Here is a 15358-nt window from a genome sequence, read left to right as displayed (position 1 = left end):
AGTAGGAAGTACAGACTGAGCGATTCTAGGGTAGCTGGCCCTTTTCCTGGCTGTCCCAAACTTTCTATATCAATATCTTTCTCTGTCTGAAAAGCCAAATAGGAAGCCTGATCAGTAAGGCACAGGTTGAGTGATTATCAGCTAGCTGACCTTTATTAGTCTCTGTGTATCTGAACTAATTTTGGGGCGAACAACCCTGACAGTTGGTGTAAGAAAGGTCTGGGAGCCAAAGCTGGAACTAAGTAAGGACCAGAGAAAGCACCTCTCCTGAGTCCAGAAAGAAATTTACAACCCTTTTATCTCTGAGAACCAGCCAGGACTCCTAGTGTAGTCACCAGACCCTATGATGAGGAACTGGGCTGCTACCATCCCCTGTGTGAAATCCAATAGCAAATGACTGACCGGGGCCCAGTGCAATAGCATAGCAATTAAACTCCTGTTCTGTCTTCTGTCTTTTCTTGGTTAGGGTTCTGAGTTCAGCATTTTGATTGGGGAGATCTCCAAAGAAACTTTGTCTGAGGTGTTCCAAGACCAGATTCTTGTGTGCACTAGCAAGGACAGGGCCCAGCACAGTCCGTCGTCCCAATCAGCTGGTGGTTGCAATTGCTGGGTTGGTTCTGTTTTCAGCCCGGACTTCCACTGGAACCAGTGGGTGTTGCAGTCCAGCCCGGTTCTGCCCAGCACACACTTGGCACTCACATCAACCAATGGGAGCCGCAGCCCAGTTGGAGCGACCCACAATAACCCCCACCAGGCCCGTCCCCTACCCTGGTTTGCCAGTATGTGTAGCAGACTAGTCCAGTCTGTCCCACATCCCATTCGGCTCTCATACATGTCAATGAGTATTAAAGCCTAGTTCAAGCCAACCAGCCCGACTATCCAGGCCACACAGATGCTGTTGAGTGTCTGTCTAGCCACCCCAGCCCCTGTCCTAGTTTTCGTGCCATCCCGTGGAAGTGGTAACCCAAGAGGGAGGAGCCCACCATTTCCCTTCCGGGTCTCTCCCACTCCCGGATTATGCACTCTCCAGGTAGTTCTGTGGTTTGACTTGACAGAATTAGACCCCAGTGCCAGCTTCTGCCAGCTGATGCTGTGGCTAAGCCCAACTATGTTATAAATCTTTACTGCAAGGATTCAGACAACATTTCTTAATATGTTTCCAACATAAGTAAAATGTTTTTGTTCTATATACTGTGATAAAAATGTCAGAAGAACTTGTAGAACAAGAAACTCACTGTATTACTCTTCAGTTTTATTAATGTTTTTGTGCATAATTTACAATAAGACATGTGCTTTAAAAAGCATTATTATACATAAATAGACCAAGGAACAGTTAAGTAGCTGACCCTTAAAACATGCACATCAATTTTGTTCAGGTGTGTATAAGAAAGGGAAACAAACTTTAAGTCTTTTTCCTTGGATTAGACATATTTGAAAATTATTACTTAGGAATGCCAAATGTTTTTCTAGACAAATATACTTTACAAAAGGAAAATGCTGATTAAGAGTTACAAGGCATTAGTGTTGATAAAGATGGGACATAATATTTGCAGTATGCAAGATCCAGAAGAAAAGTAGTTTGTAGTGGATGTAAAGCAATATATGAAACAAATGCTTATGAAAGCATGAATTTAAAGGCCAAAAGAACAGGAACCACAAGCAAGTTCATGGGACACACTCAAAGCACATGGCTAGGCTAAACAGGTGACTAAGTTACATAGATTTACTGGTTCTTTCATTGGGAAGAGTAACTTGTAATAAAATTTCCACTTACTGGCACTTATTGATAAAATATGTTTTCCTTTCAGTTACACACCAAATTCCAGAAAACAGATGCTAGAGAAGCTAAGCAGCGTGATCAAGATCAAATTTTCTCACAATGCAGTAGAATGGATGTTAAAACTGTCTATATTGTTTATATTGTTTATATACATCAAACTGTTTCTTGCAGATTTCCCAAAATAACTCCAAAGGTTAGGCAGGTTGAAAACATTATTAAGCAATGAAGGATGCTCAAACTATGCAACAGGAATCAAACCCTAACTCTGGAGCTGACTGCTGACTATATTTAGTTAGGGCTTTTTCAGAATGAACAAATTTTCCCACACTATCTGTTTTTCACTGCTCAAATGCTAGCATATCAACTGTGGTTCCCTTCTTTTTCTTTGGTGAATCAGAGAAATTTTCTTCTGCACTCTAACATCCCTTTAATTAACACCACAATTACCCTAAACATCAGCAGTTTACACACACACACACACACATATATGTATGTGTATATATGTACACACATAGCACAACTGTCAACAATGCTTAAGCAATAATTCTCTCAAATCAGTTGCAATAGAGAAGTAGAGACTATCAAGCTATCTACTGTATTGTGAGTGATCAGCACAATGAACTTTATTCCTGAAAGTGAATACAGAATCTAGAAGGACAAGGAGAATTCTCTGTGCCTCTAATGGACTAATAAAATAGTCCTTATCTGACCGAAATAAAAATATGTTAATTTTACCTGTCTGGGCTCCTAGAAATAAGCAGCACCAATAATTTGATTATGAATTATCAAATAACAGCTGTTCTCCATTTATATTGTTTTGAAGCACCTAAAATTCCTCAATATCACAATACAGCTATTAGCAATACTATCTGTGTCTTAACTGTTTCTGAGTACACATATGATGTTCCTCCACAATTGTATTAGCTCTAAGACTGGTGGTTTCCGCCTTGGTGACAGTTTTGCATGATTACAAACAGAAATGTTTCTTTAAGTAGATGGCACTAGTTCACAAAAGCAATGCACAAAAGCCCTTTTTAAGTCTACTGCTGCAATGAATGATTCAATCTGAAGTTCACTGGAATAAATCAGCTGTTAGACCAAATACAGATCTGGAGGCATAGAACAAGAATTTTTTTTTTAAGTGAAAAGAGTGAAGAGACTGGCAGACACCATCTGTCAGCAGTGAAAGGCTTGAGTCACATGGATTGCTTTTAACTTCTTGTCCTCACACATCCTTGGTTGGTGGTAACTTACTCTTTCTTATTTCTTCACACAGTTTGGCCATGTAAATCCACCACAGAGCATTGACACAATGATATAGATGAACACCTGGAAGAGGAAAAAGGTAAGTTTATTTTCTTTTATGTATTACCTACTGCTAAATTATATATATATATATATATATATATATATATATATATATATATATATATATATATATATATATATACTGTATTAAGAAGCATTGCTGACTCCACTAGAGTAGCACTTTTGAAAAAAAAGATTTATTTATTTTTATTGCAAAGTCAGATATACAGAGAGGAGGAGAGACAGAGAGGAAGATCTTCCATCCATTGATTCACTCCCCCTGTGAGCGCAACGGCCCGGGCTGCACGGATCCGAAGCCAGGAGCCAGGAGCTCTTCTGGGTCTCCCACATAGGTGCAGGATCCCAAGGCTTTGGGCCGCACTCGACTGCTTTCCCAGGCCACAAGCAGGGAGCTGGATGGGAAGTGGAGCTGCCGGGATTAGAACCGGTGCCCAAATGGGATCCCGGTGCATGCAAGGCAAGGACTTTAGCCACTAGGCCACAGCGCTGGGCCCTAGAGTAGCATTTTAAAAAAGATTTATTTTTATTGGAACGGCAGATTTGCAGAGAGAAGGAGAGACAAAGAGTTCCATCTGTTGGTACACTCCTCAAGTGGCTGCAATGGCCGGAGCCGAGCTGATCTTAAGCCAGGAGCTTCTTCAAGGTCTCTCACACGGGTGCAGGGTCCCAAGGCTTTGGGTCATCCTTTTTGGGACTGCCTTCCCAGGCTACAACCAGGAAGCTGGATGGGAAGTGGAACAGTGCCCTTATGGGATTCTGGTGCTTGGAAGGGGAGGATTAACCAGTTGAGTCATTGCACCACGCCCTAGAATAGCACTTCTGTACTAACTCATCACATTATTGTATTCAAAGGAATAAATGAAATTAAAAATTTCCTTTCTGATATAACTTGTGCTTACTTGAATTCCACTATGTTTTATTTCATGGGACAGAAAGCAGTGGAGTTCTCAATTCTCACCACTAACTAGGTAGATTCAAGGCTAAAAGCAGCTCTTACTAATGCATTGGTAACAATCATAATTTTTGAAATCTGATTCCATAATTAACTATATTTTTGGATTTTAAATATATATTTTGGTTTTCACTAGGATGAGAATATACAAAAATTATATAAACTTTGAGCAACAATGTTGTTACAAACTTAAGATGGCATAAAATTATGATTATCAAATCAAGAAAAAGATGATGATGTAAAGTTGAAAAAATGCTTCTTCTATTACAGATGTGTTATATTTTTAATTCTAGTATTGCAATTTAATTTTTTTCTTTTAAAGATATTAATTATTTGAAGGGCAGAAATACAGAAAGAGGGAGAGACAAACAGCTCTTTCATTTGCTCGTTTACTCCCCAAAGTGCCACAACGGTCAGGGCTGAGGCAGGCCAAAATAAGCAAGTTGATCCTGGTTTCTGTTGTGGGCCTAACCACTTGGGCCATCTTCTGCTGCTTTTCCAGGTGGATCAACAGGAAGCAGGATAGTAAATGAAGCAGCCTGAACTTGAGTTGGTACCCTATGAGATGCCAACATTGCAGGTAGCAACTTAACCCATTACGCCATAATGCCAATCCCATAGTAAGAATTTTAAGACTTTTTTTTTTTTGCATGTATAATTTGTTTATTTTCACCTGGCACTACAGCTTCCATTTTTTCCAAGCAATTTGCTCTTATTTTTAAATATTTTTCCAATAGGCTTTTTTTTTCTTAAATTTATTTATTATTTTTAATTTTTTTTAAAAGATTTTATTATTATTGGAAAGCCAGATATACAGAGAGGAGGAGAGACAGAGAAGAAGATCTTCCATCCGATGTTTCACTCCCCAAGTGACCGCAATGGGCCGGTGCGCGCCAATCCGATGCCGGGACCAGGAACCTCTTCCAGGTCTCTCACGCGGGTGCAGTGTCCCAATGCATTGGGTCGTCCTCGACTGCTTTCCCAGGCCACAAGCAGGGAGCTGGATGGGAAGTGGAGCCTCCGGGATTAGAACCGGCGCCCATATGGGATCCCGGGGCTTTCAAGGCGAGGACTTTAGCCGCTAGGCCACACCACAGGGCACTATTTTTAATTTTTTTTAATTCATTAATTACATTGTATTTTTAAAAAACTCTATGCAGTTGGTCATGATATTTAAAAATATATTTAAACATTAAGTTTACTACATTAAATTAGTCTTTCATTTTGCTTTAAATAACAACTTTGAGATATCAAAGTGATCTATTTACTTATTCATATGCTTGGAAAAAATGCATTCATGAGTTACATGTCCCCAACTCTCCTAAATTAGCAAGTATTTTGTCTTCCTCAAAAATATTGCAGGGGGATGGGTAAGGTGTTACAGAAAATCCTGATTGTTCATAAATAGGCTAAAGCACTCATGTCATATCACACAGAGACACTCACACATACCTATATGCTCCAAATGAAAGTTTGCCAATGATAGAAAGCTGACTTTGTTATAGCCTTAAAACAGGAAACTTGCTAAGCTTAAGTATCACATGTTTGATGACAACATCTTTTTACAAAGGTCAATATGTCATTTAGAGCAGTACTCTGCATGTGATAGGTAATCTGTAAATATATTTCAACTTAACCACAGTTCAGCTGTTAATCTAAATTCCCAAACCAAAGAACAAGAAGTTAGGCTAAGCAGTCTAGACTTTGCCACCTGATGATCCTGAGCAAGAAAACACTCAAGTTCACGGCAGCTATTTTCATTACAAAATTTATGCAGCTATGATTGCTTGTTTTTTTGTTAGATAGGTGCAGCTGTTGAAGGTGGACAAGCCTCACCCAGAGATTGCAGAGAAGTGGTTCAGACCTTGAAGGTAATGTTGGGCTTCTGCAAGTGACTGGTGAACAGAGAGGGAAGCAGCTTTACCTAGCCATGAACTACACCAGGATAAAGCACTCCACCACTTTTAGCAATAGCTCTAAGACTTTCAGTTTAGAACCTCATTATACTCTTTAAAATTAATGAGTGCTGGGCCCGGCGCTGTAGCCTAGCGGCTAAAGTCCTCATCTTGAAAGCCCCGGCATCCATTATGGGCGCCGGTTCTAATCCCGGCAGCTCCACTTCCCATCCAGCTCCCTGCTTGTGGCCTGGGAAAGCAGTCGAGGACGGCCCGAAGCTTTGGGACCCTGCACCCTCGTGGGAGACCCGGAAGAGGTTCCAGGTTCCCGGCTTTGGATCGATGCCCACCGGCCGTTGCGGCTCGGTTGGGGAGTGAATCATCAGATGGAAGATCTTCCTCTCTCTCCTCCTCTCTGTATATCTGACTTTCCAATAATAATAAACTCTTTAAAAAAAAATAAAATTAATGAGTGCTCTAAAGAACTCTTGCCTAGTTGAATGATAAACATCAGTGTTTGTCATTTTTGAAATTAAAATATGGGACAGAGCAGGTAAAGCCGTGGCCTGTAATCCCAGCATCTTACATATATATGTGCTTGTTTGAGTCCTGGTTGCTCCACTTTCAATCCAACTCCCTGTTTATGGTCTGGAAAAAGCAATGGAAGATGACCCAAATGTCTGGGCCCCTGCCATACACTTGAAAGACCTGCTCCTTGTTTCAGCTTGACCCAGTGGAAGCCGTTGCGGCCATTCAATGGAAGATCTCTTTGTCTCTTTCTATCTTTCTCTGAAAATCTCTCACATTAACAAATAAAAATAATTAGGACCCGGTGGCGTGGCCTAGTGGCTAAAGTCCTCACGTTGAACGCGCTGGGATCCCATTTGGGTGCCGGTTCTAATCCCGGCAGCTCCACTTCCCATCCAGCTCCCTGCTTGTAGCCTGGGAAGGCAGTCGAGTGCGGCCCAAAGCTTTGGGATCCTGCGGCCATTGTGGTCACTTGGGGAGTGAATCATCGGACGGAAGATCTTCCTCTCTGTCTCTCCTCCTTTCTGTATATCTGATTTTGTACTAAAAATAAATAAGTCTTTAAAAAACAAATAAATAAATAAATAAAATAATTAAAACTTAGACATAGATGTAGTGGATATTGTGAACAGTGGTTAAGTTAGCCCTGCATCTGAGTTTGAGTTCTGTTTCTGATTCAGTTCCCCAGTAATGGGTACTCTGGGGGGCAGCAGCTAATGGAAGAATACTTGGGTCCCTGACACCCACACAGCAGCTATGGAATGAATTCCAGGATCTTGGCTTTGGCCTCATTCAGCTTTGGCTTCTATAGGTTTTGGAGAATGAACCAGAGGATGAAAGATCTCTCCCTCCCCATCTATGTGTGAATGCACCTTTTCAGAACAGAGAAAAAACATTTATTCAAAATGTTTTACAAACTAAATTGATTTTATGAAAAATATCTTTCTATGAGGTGACTTTTGTATATTTTATTATATATAAAAATTCTCAGAAGAAAGGTTTAAGTGGACATAGTAATATACAAATATTTTAATTATTGTACTTACTGCTTCGAAATACATAAAAATGAGGAAGGAGAGAGGGAGGGAGAGAGAAAGAGATTTTCAGTTGGTTAGTTCACTCCCCAAATGGCTGCAACAGGAAGGGCTGGCTAGGCCAAAGCCAGGAGCCAGGCACCAGGAGCCAGGAGCCGGGCGTCAGGAGCCAGGAGCCAGGAGCCGGGCGCCAGGAGCCAGGAGCCAGGAGCCGGGCGCCAGGAGCCAGGAGCCGGGCGCCAGGAGCCGGGAGCCGGGCGCCGGGAGCCGGGCGCCAGGAGCCAGGCGCCAGGAGCCAGGAATTCTATCTGGTGGCATTCACATGGGTGGCAGAAACCCAAGCGCCTGAGCCAGCATCTGCTGCCTCCCAGTATACACGTTAACTGGCAGCTGGATGAGAACTGGACTGGCTGGGATGTGATCCAGTGCCCATAAGGGATTCTGGCATTGTAGGTGATGACTCAACATTCTATGGTACACGCTGACCATGAGATAATAGTTCATGGTAACTTCAAGGGGAAGTGCTTGGTCATAGGTTTCACCAGCGAAAGATATACGTAGCTCATTTAAGACTCTTAATTGCTGAGAAAGAATCTAGGTCTGTAACTTCTTAGAAACTGAAAAATAGAAGCACACACTACAACACAAAAACTTACAATTGATACAACGATGATGATGACAGTAAGCTTGAGATTCTTCATACACATGGCTCGAGCAAGGTTTCTGCTGGTAGTTTTGAAGGTGACAGACTGGAAAAAAGTATGAGTAATTTCTGACAGTTATTGCATGAATAATTTGTAGTAATACCTTGAAAATAAACTCTGCTTAAGCAGCAATACTTCTTACTCCTTTCCCTCATCTTTGTAAGTAGAAACTAGCCATTTATAATCATCAGCTCATCAAAACAGAGTCCTACCCACCGTAAACACTTTCCTTGTTTTGTTTGTTTGTTTGTTTGTTTGTTTTGTTTTCTCCACTATAGCAAAATGCATGATATTGAGCACTTAAGGTGGTACTTTTCATTAGCGGAAAACATTTTTCTCTTTACAGTTCCATTAAGAAAGGCTCCTTTTACATGGCTGCAAGCACATTCAGCTGTTTTTCTCATTATAATACTAGGATTTTGAGACATAAAAATCTATTTTTTTTTCTGCAGGAAGATAACATTTACTTGTGTGACTGCCAAAACTTAAAACTGCATTCCTCAGTCTGGAAACTGCTCAAAGACCTATCAACAAATAGATTATGTGAGAGTCACATGATAAAATGTAATGTACCAATGACAACAATCTAAATGAGATCAATCCCACAGACACAATTTTGAGTAAAACACCTTTGACATAAAAGAAATGCCACATTTATCTATGCAGGGAATTTGGGACTGTGATTACCTGCAGAGGGTTATAGCAAATATAAAAGGGCAGAAAAGGGTTTCTGCAATGTTTGTTGTGCTCTAGTCGTTAACACAGGTGTTGGTTCCACAGCTTTGTTCACTTTGTGAAAATACAAGCCATACTCTTAATGGTCAATAGAATTTTCTCTATATAAGTTATATATATATATATATCTCCTTTAATGCTACATTCAACTCCACCCATCTTTTCCACAGCAACCCTTGGATTTCACTTTAGTACATAAGATATTCAACACAGGCAGGAACCCAACATCCAAGTGTCTAGACTCTAAATAACAAAATTAATTACATCTAGCCCGAAACACATGCACTGAATAAAATATGTATATTAAGTAGGACATGTGACAAACAGGAGCTAAATGAAAATAGAAAGCTAAGAAATAGAAGTAAACAGCCCTTAATGGAGAGAATAGTAATAACATTTCTGACAAACTCCTTCAGACGCAAGACATCATTGCACTGAGTTAAAGTCATAGGTGATGGCACATGAAAAAGCTAAATTTAGATAATGAGACAATATGTTAATAAAATGAGGTCTAATTAAAAGTTATAGAATGCAGTACATAAATTACTAGACAGTTATGAGAATAAAAAATTTTCTCAGAATACATAACAAAATATGGGTAAGATGTAAATTAATGTAAATGCAAATGTAATGTAAATGTAAGATGTAAAATGTAAGATACATGGGAAAACTATCAGGCAAATCTAAGACACATTTATATAATCAATGCTACTTAAATATGTGCTTGATATTGATTTAAGCATCTATTAACAGTTACAGAGGGAGTGAATACAGCAAAAAAAAAAAAAAAAAAAAAAAAAAAGAAAAAAGAAGAAATAACCAAGGGATTAAAAGCAGAACACATCTCCCAAACCAAAAATGACTTGAATATTTACATTGATCGGTCCCAAACATGGCAATAATAACAAAAAGTGGCACATATTTCTCATTTCTCAGTAACAGTCCAAAACTCCAAATCTTTATTTGTTCCTGTTACACTTAATTTTCTTTCTACTTTGAGGTGTAACTGAAAATGAAAACTATACATTCAAGGTATACAAAGTAATGTTTTGAAATATGTATACATTGTGAAATGATTACCATTAAATAACATATCCATTGTCACACAAAGTTATTTTTCATTTGTGTGGTGAATTCTCAGAACATATTTCAATTACTGAATAATTATTATTAACTACAGTCATTGTGCTATACGTTAGGTCTGCAGAACTTTAAGTGCAAGTGTGTATACTTTGATCAATCTCTTCTTTACCCAAATTTCCTGACCCTTGGCAACAACTTTTTTTTTCACTTTTTGTTTCTATACTTGTACGTTTACATTTTTAAAAAAAGATTTATTTATTTTTATTGCAAAATCAGATATATATATAGGAGGAGAGACAGAGAGGAAGATCTTCCGTCCGATGATTCACTCCCCAAGTGAGTGCAATGGCCGGGGATGCACGGATCTGAAGCCAGGAGCCAGGAACTTCCTCTAAGTCTGCCACATGGGTGCAGGGTCCCAAGGCTTTGGGCCGTCCTCCACTGCTTTCCCAGGCCACAAGCAGGGAGCTGGATGGGAAGTGGAGCTGCCGGGATTTTATTTCAAGCTTCCATATATAAAGGAGTTTCTGTAGTATTTGTCTGTGTCTGGTATTTTCCACTATTTCTACATACTCACTAGCACTTATTATCTTTTGTCTTTTGAAAATACCCATTCTAACATTTAAGAGGTAATACCCCATTGTAACTCTAACTTGAATTTCAAAGAGATCATATCTAATAATAAAGTGGGATTTATTCCAAAGATGCAAGGATGGTGTAACATTCACAAATCAATGAATGTAATGAATCATATAATCAGAATGAAGAATAAAGATCTTATCATCTCAGTAGATGCAGAAAAATATTTGTTAAAAGTAAACATCCACTTATGATAAAAAAAAATGATCAACAAATTTAGGTGTATAACAAAGGCAAAACCAAGAACAGTTTAAATGGGGAAAAGCTAAGACATGGAAGAAGACAAGGATGTTTATTATTATCAACTCATATGCAACACACTACTGGAGGTATTAGCAAGGCAATTAAGAAAGAGAAAAATAACAGACATTCAAACTGGAAAGAAGGAAGTCAAAAGATCCATGTTTCCAGATGACAGGATATTGTACACAGAAGAAAGAACACTCTACCAAAAAGCTGTCAGCACTGACAACTTTAGCAAAGTTGCAGAATACAAAAAGGTACCATTTTTTTTTAAAGCACCAGTAATAATCTCACGGGAAAGAAAATCAAGAAAGTAATTCCATTCATAATGGCTGTGAAACAAAGTAAAACAAAGAAGTGAAATGTTTCTATGATTATAAGACACAAATGTAAAATCATAAAGGACACATGAAAATGGAAAGAGATTCAATTTTCATTGATTGAATGAATTCATATTGTTAAAATCTCCATGATACTGAAAACAATCTATGGATTCAATGCAATCTTCATCAATATCCCAATGATGTTCTTTACAGACTAGGAAATCAATCCTAAAAATGCATAAGGAACCACAGAAGACCCATAATAGTTATTTCAAGGCATACTACAAGACTACAATAACTAAAACAGCATGGTACTGCCATAAAAATTGACTTATAGGCCAACAGAACACAATAGAGAACCCAGGAGTTGATCCACATACAGCAGTATATTAAACAAAGAAATTCTTACAACAAAGTAAACAATCAACACAGTGAATAAATGTAAGAATCAGAGGAAATAGTTACAAAGCTATTTAACCAACAAAACATTAATATCTAGCATATATAAGAAACTAAAAAATGCCAATAACAAAAACAAAAATCAATGCAGTTAAGAAATGGGCAAAAAAGAACACAGACACATTTCTAAAAAGATACAAATGGCCAACAAACATATGAAAAAATGCTAATATCACAAGCCATCAAGGAAATGCAAATCAAAACCACAATGAGATATGACCCCTGCCAAAATGGTTACTGTCAAGAAGAGAGCAACAGATGCAGATGTAGTAAGATGGGAATTTTCAAACATTACTAGCAGGAATGTAAATGAATCATTTGAATATTCAACAATTAATAACTGGATAAAGAAAATGTGGTGTAGATACACCACAGAGTATTATTTGGCCAAAAAACAAAAATCCTAGCATTTGCCACAAAATTGAAGGAACTACAAGACATTATGTTAAGTGAAATAAGTCAGATACAGAAAGACTGATACATGTTATTCATCCTATGTGGAAGTTAAGAAAAATTCCTCAATTTGAACACAGGTTAATACTTTCTAGAGGCTGGAGGGAGGTAGGGCAAAATAGAGTTTGGATAACAGGTACCGAATCAGTTAGATAGAAGGAATAAATTCTTAGCACTACACAGCACAGTGGGAGACTATAGTTCACAATAACCTACTATATATTTTCCAAGAAAATAAGAAAGGAACTATAAGGTTCTAATTGTAAAGTAATGATAAAGAGGGGGAAATGCTGATTACTCTGATTGGATCAGAATGCACTGTATATATATGTATTGAAATATCAGCTGTAGGGGCCTGTTGTGATGGCTCAGTTAGCTAATCCTCCCCTTACAGAAGCTGGGATCCCATATGGCCAGTTTGTGTCCTGGTTATTCCACTTCCCATTCAGCTCCCTGCTGTGGCCTGGGAAAGCAGTAAAGGATGGCTCAAAAGCCTTGGGACCCTGTACCCATGTGGGAGGAGACCCAGAAGAAGCTCTTGGACCCTGGCTTCAGATTGGCTCAGCTCTAGCCACTGTGGCCACTTGGGGAGTGAAACCAGCAGACAGAAGATCTTTCTGTTTCTCCTTCTTTCCATAAATCTGCTTTTCCAATAAAAACTACATTTTTAAAAGAAATATCCAAACCAAACCTGTACAGATGAAAAATACACAAGGTGAGATTAAAAAGAAATCAAAGAAGAAAATATAAGTAAAATTGAAAAACACAGTAACATAAAACTATTCTAAATTGAACAGTCAAAAAAGTGAAGAGTTCAAATGGCTTAATAAACATGTAGCTAGAATCCTACAAAGAGTTGAATATTTTTATGAAAACTAAATCCAAAGCTCAACAAACCTAAAACTAAAGAACACAAGGAAAACTACACTAATGTACATCAGAAGCAAATTTCTTAAAATCAAAGATAAAGAGAAATATCCCAAAGAAGAAAAGACACATTAGATACATGGATACTGTTGGAAATGTGTAGACAATGGGATGTTGGACTGTCTGACATTGTACCAGCAATGTCGGGGCACACTTAAATAAAGAGACTGGTAGAATTATGACTCCTTAAGGATTACACTATTGTAGCAACATGGGGAAAATCTGTAGGGGGGGGGAGCCCAGTCTATAAGAAATCATACCACAAAACTCAAAAATTCAAAATAAAAATACAAAAAAGAAAAGCTCACAGAAAGGAGCTAGAATGGTGGCAAAACACACTAATCCTCTACCCTGTAGTGTTGCCATCCCCTACGGGCAACAATTTATGTCCTGGCTGTTCCACTTCCCATCCTGTGGCCTGGGAAAGCAGTCGAGGACGGCCCAAAGCCTTGGGACCCTGCACCCACGTGGGAGACCCAGAAGAGACTCCTGGCTCCTGGGTTCGAATTGGCTCAGTTCTACTCTGGCCATTGTCACCATTTGGGGAGTGAAACAGTGGATGGAAGATCTCCCTCTCAACTCCAACTTTCAAGTTAAATAAACTATTTTTTCCCTTGACATTTAAAGGAAAAAATTATTGAAGATTTGGAAAACAAAGTAAGAACTACTGACTTGGATTCTCTAGTCAAGAAACATATCTCCCAAAAACTGGACTAAAATAGACTTTTGTGACACACAAAGCATGAAAGAATATATTTCCAGCAGACCTTCATTACAGGAAATATCAAAGAAAGTCCTACACACAAAGAATATGATATTACTTGGAAATTCAGATCTATACAGAAGAATGAAAAACATCAAAACGGTAGTTACATGAGCAAACAGAAAAGACTTCTTCATATTATCTAAATCTCCTTAAAAGACAACCAACCATTTAAACGAAACCATCAATAATGTACTGTGGGGTTAAAAATATGTATAAATAAACATAGGAAATAAGAGCATAAAGTGCAGGAAGAAAAAATGCAAGTATACTTGTAAGATTAATTCATGAAGGGGTATAACACCACTTGATGGCAGATTATGATGTTAAAGAGCTATACTAAAGCAATCAGAAATCAACAAAACAATTATACCTAATAAATTAGCAAAATGAAATAACATGGAATAAAAAATGATCGATCCAATGGAAGTCAGATAAAGAGGGAAAAGGGAAGAACAGATGGCAAAAGTAGAAAACATAATCTCATAAAGAAACCTCCAAGCTCAGACTGCTTCACTGGCAAGTTTTTCAATACATCTAAGGAACAGGTTATATTGGTAGTAATTTAATTCTTTCATAGAACACAAAGACGATACTTCCGAACTGTCTGATGAGCCTGGCATGCCTCTGATACCGAAATGCTAAAAGAAAAACAAATTACAGGAGAACATTAAAAAATGGTTATAAGCACAATCAGTAATTGCAAAAACATGGAAGCAGCCAAAATGCCCATCAAAAGAGGATTGGATAAGAAAGCTATGGTTCATCTACTCCATGGAATACTACTCAGCTATTAAAAAAAACAAAATGCAGTTCTTTGTGGCCAAATGGGCCCAACTGGAAACCATAATGCTAAGAAAATGAGCCAATCCCAAAAGGTTAAATACCACATGTTTGTCTTAATTTAAGATGATATGATGTTATGTATAACATCTTATGTTATGTATATGTTGTGTATAAACTAAAATTGAATTGTCAATGAGGAGACCACAGAAGGTGGTTAAGAACTCGCATTTACTTTTGACATATTGGTTGCTCATTACTATGTCAATTAATTCCATAATGATGTAAATTTTTGCTGATGGTATGTTGGAGCTTTTAGTTGACTGGGATGATACTCTGCAGGCTCTGTCTTCAGACCAGAGAGGGTATACCTAAGAAGCCGTTGAACTTGACTGGACAATAAGATGCTAGACTCTATGTTTGGTAGATGCTTGCAATGGGGGAATCTCAACTGAACTTGAGCTGTGGTTATGCAACAAGGTGGAGGAATCCACCATGGTGGGAGGGTTTGGAGAGGGGTGGGGAGAATCCCAGTACCTATGTAACTGTGTCACATAATACAATGTGATTAATGAATAAAAAATTAAAAAATATATATATATATATGGGGTGACGGGAATCCCAGTACCTATGAAACTGTGTCACGTAATACAATGTAATTAATGAATAAAAAAATAAAATATATATATGTATTTTATTTATTTAATAATATATATATATATATGGGG

The 15358-nt window shown here is 38.2% G+C and overlaps 1 protein-coding gene across 1 annotated transcript in view; it reads right to left on the bottom strand.

The window, feature by feature from the left end:
* Positions 1–2856: 2856 nt before the first annotated feature.
* LOC131478760 (vesicle-associated membrane protein 7-like) overlaps positions 2857–15358 on the bottom strand; it is a 35688-nt gene continuing 23186 nt past the window's right edge. Inside the window, exons 4-5 of the mRNA XM_058659322.1 lie at positions 8175–8267; positions 2857–3109 (exon numbers count right to left, since the gene is read on the bottom strand). Of these exons, the coding sequence (XP_058515305.1) occupies positions 3041–3109; positions 8175–8267 (162 nt within the window). The 3' untranslated portion in view covers positions 2857–3040. The remainder of the gene's footprint in view (positions 3110–8174; positions 8268–15358) is intronic.

The sequence above is a fragment of the Ochotona princeps genome, chromosome Y (genome assembly GCF_030435755.1).
Source record: "Ochotona princeps isolate mOchPri1 chromosome Y, mOchPri1.hap1, whole genome shotgun sequence".
Classification (NCBI taxonomy): domain Eukaryota; kingdom Metazoa; phylum Chordata; class Mammalia; order Lagomorpha; family Ochotonidae; genus Ochotona; species Ochotona princeps.
The sequence above is the reverse complement of the archived record's forward strand: the minus strand, read 5'-3'. Positions and strand labels throughout refer to the sequence as shown.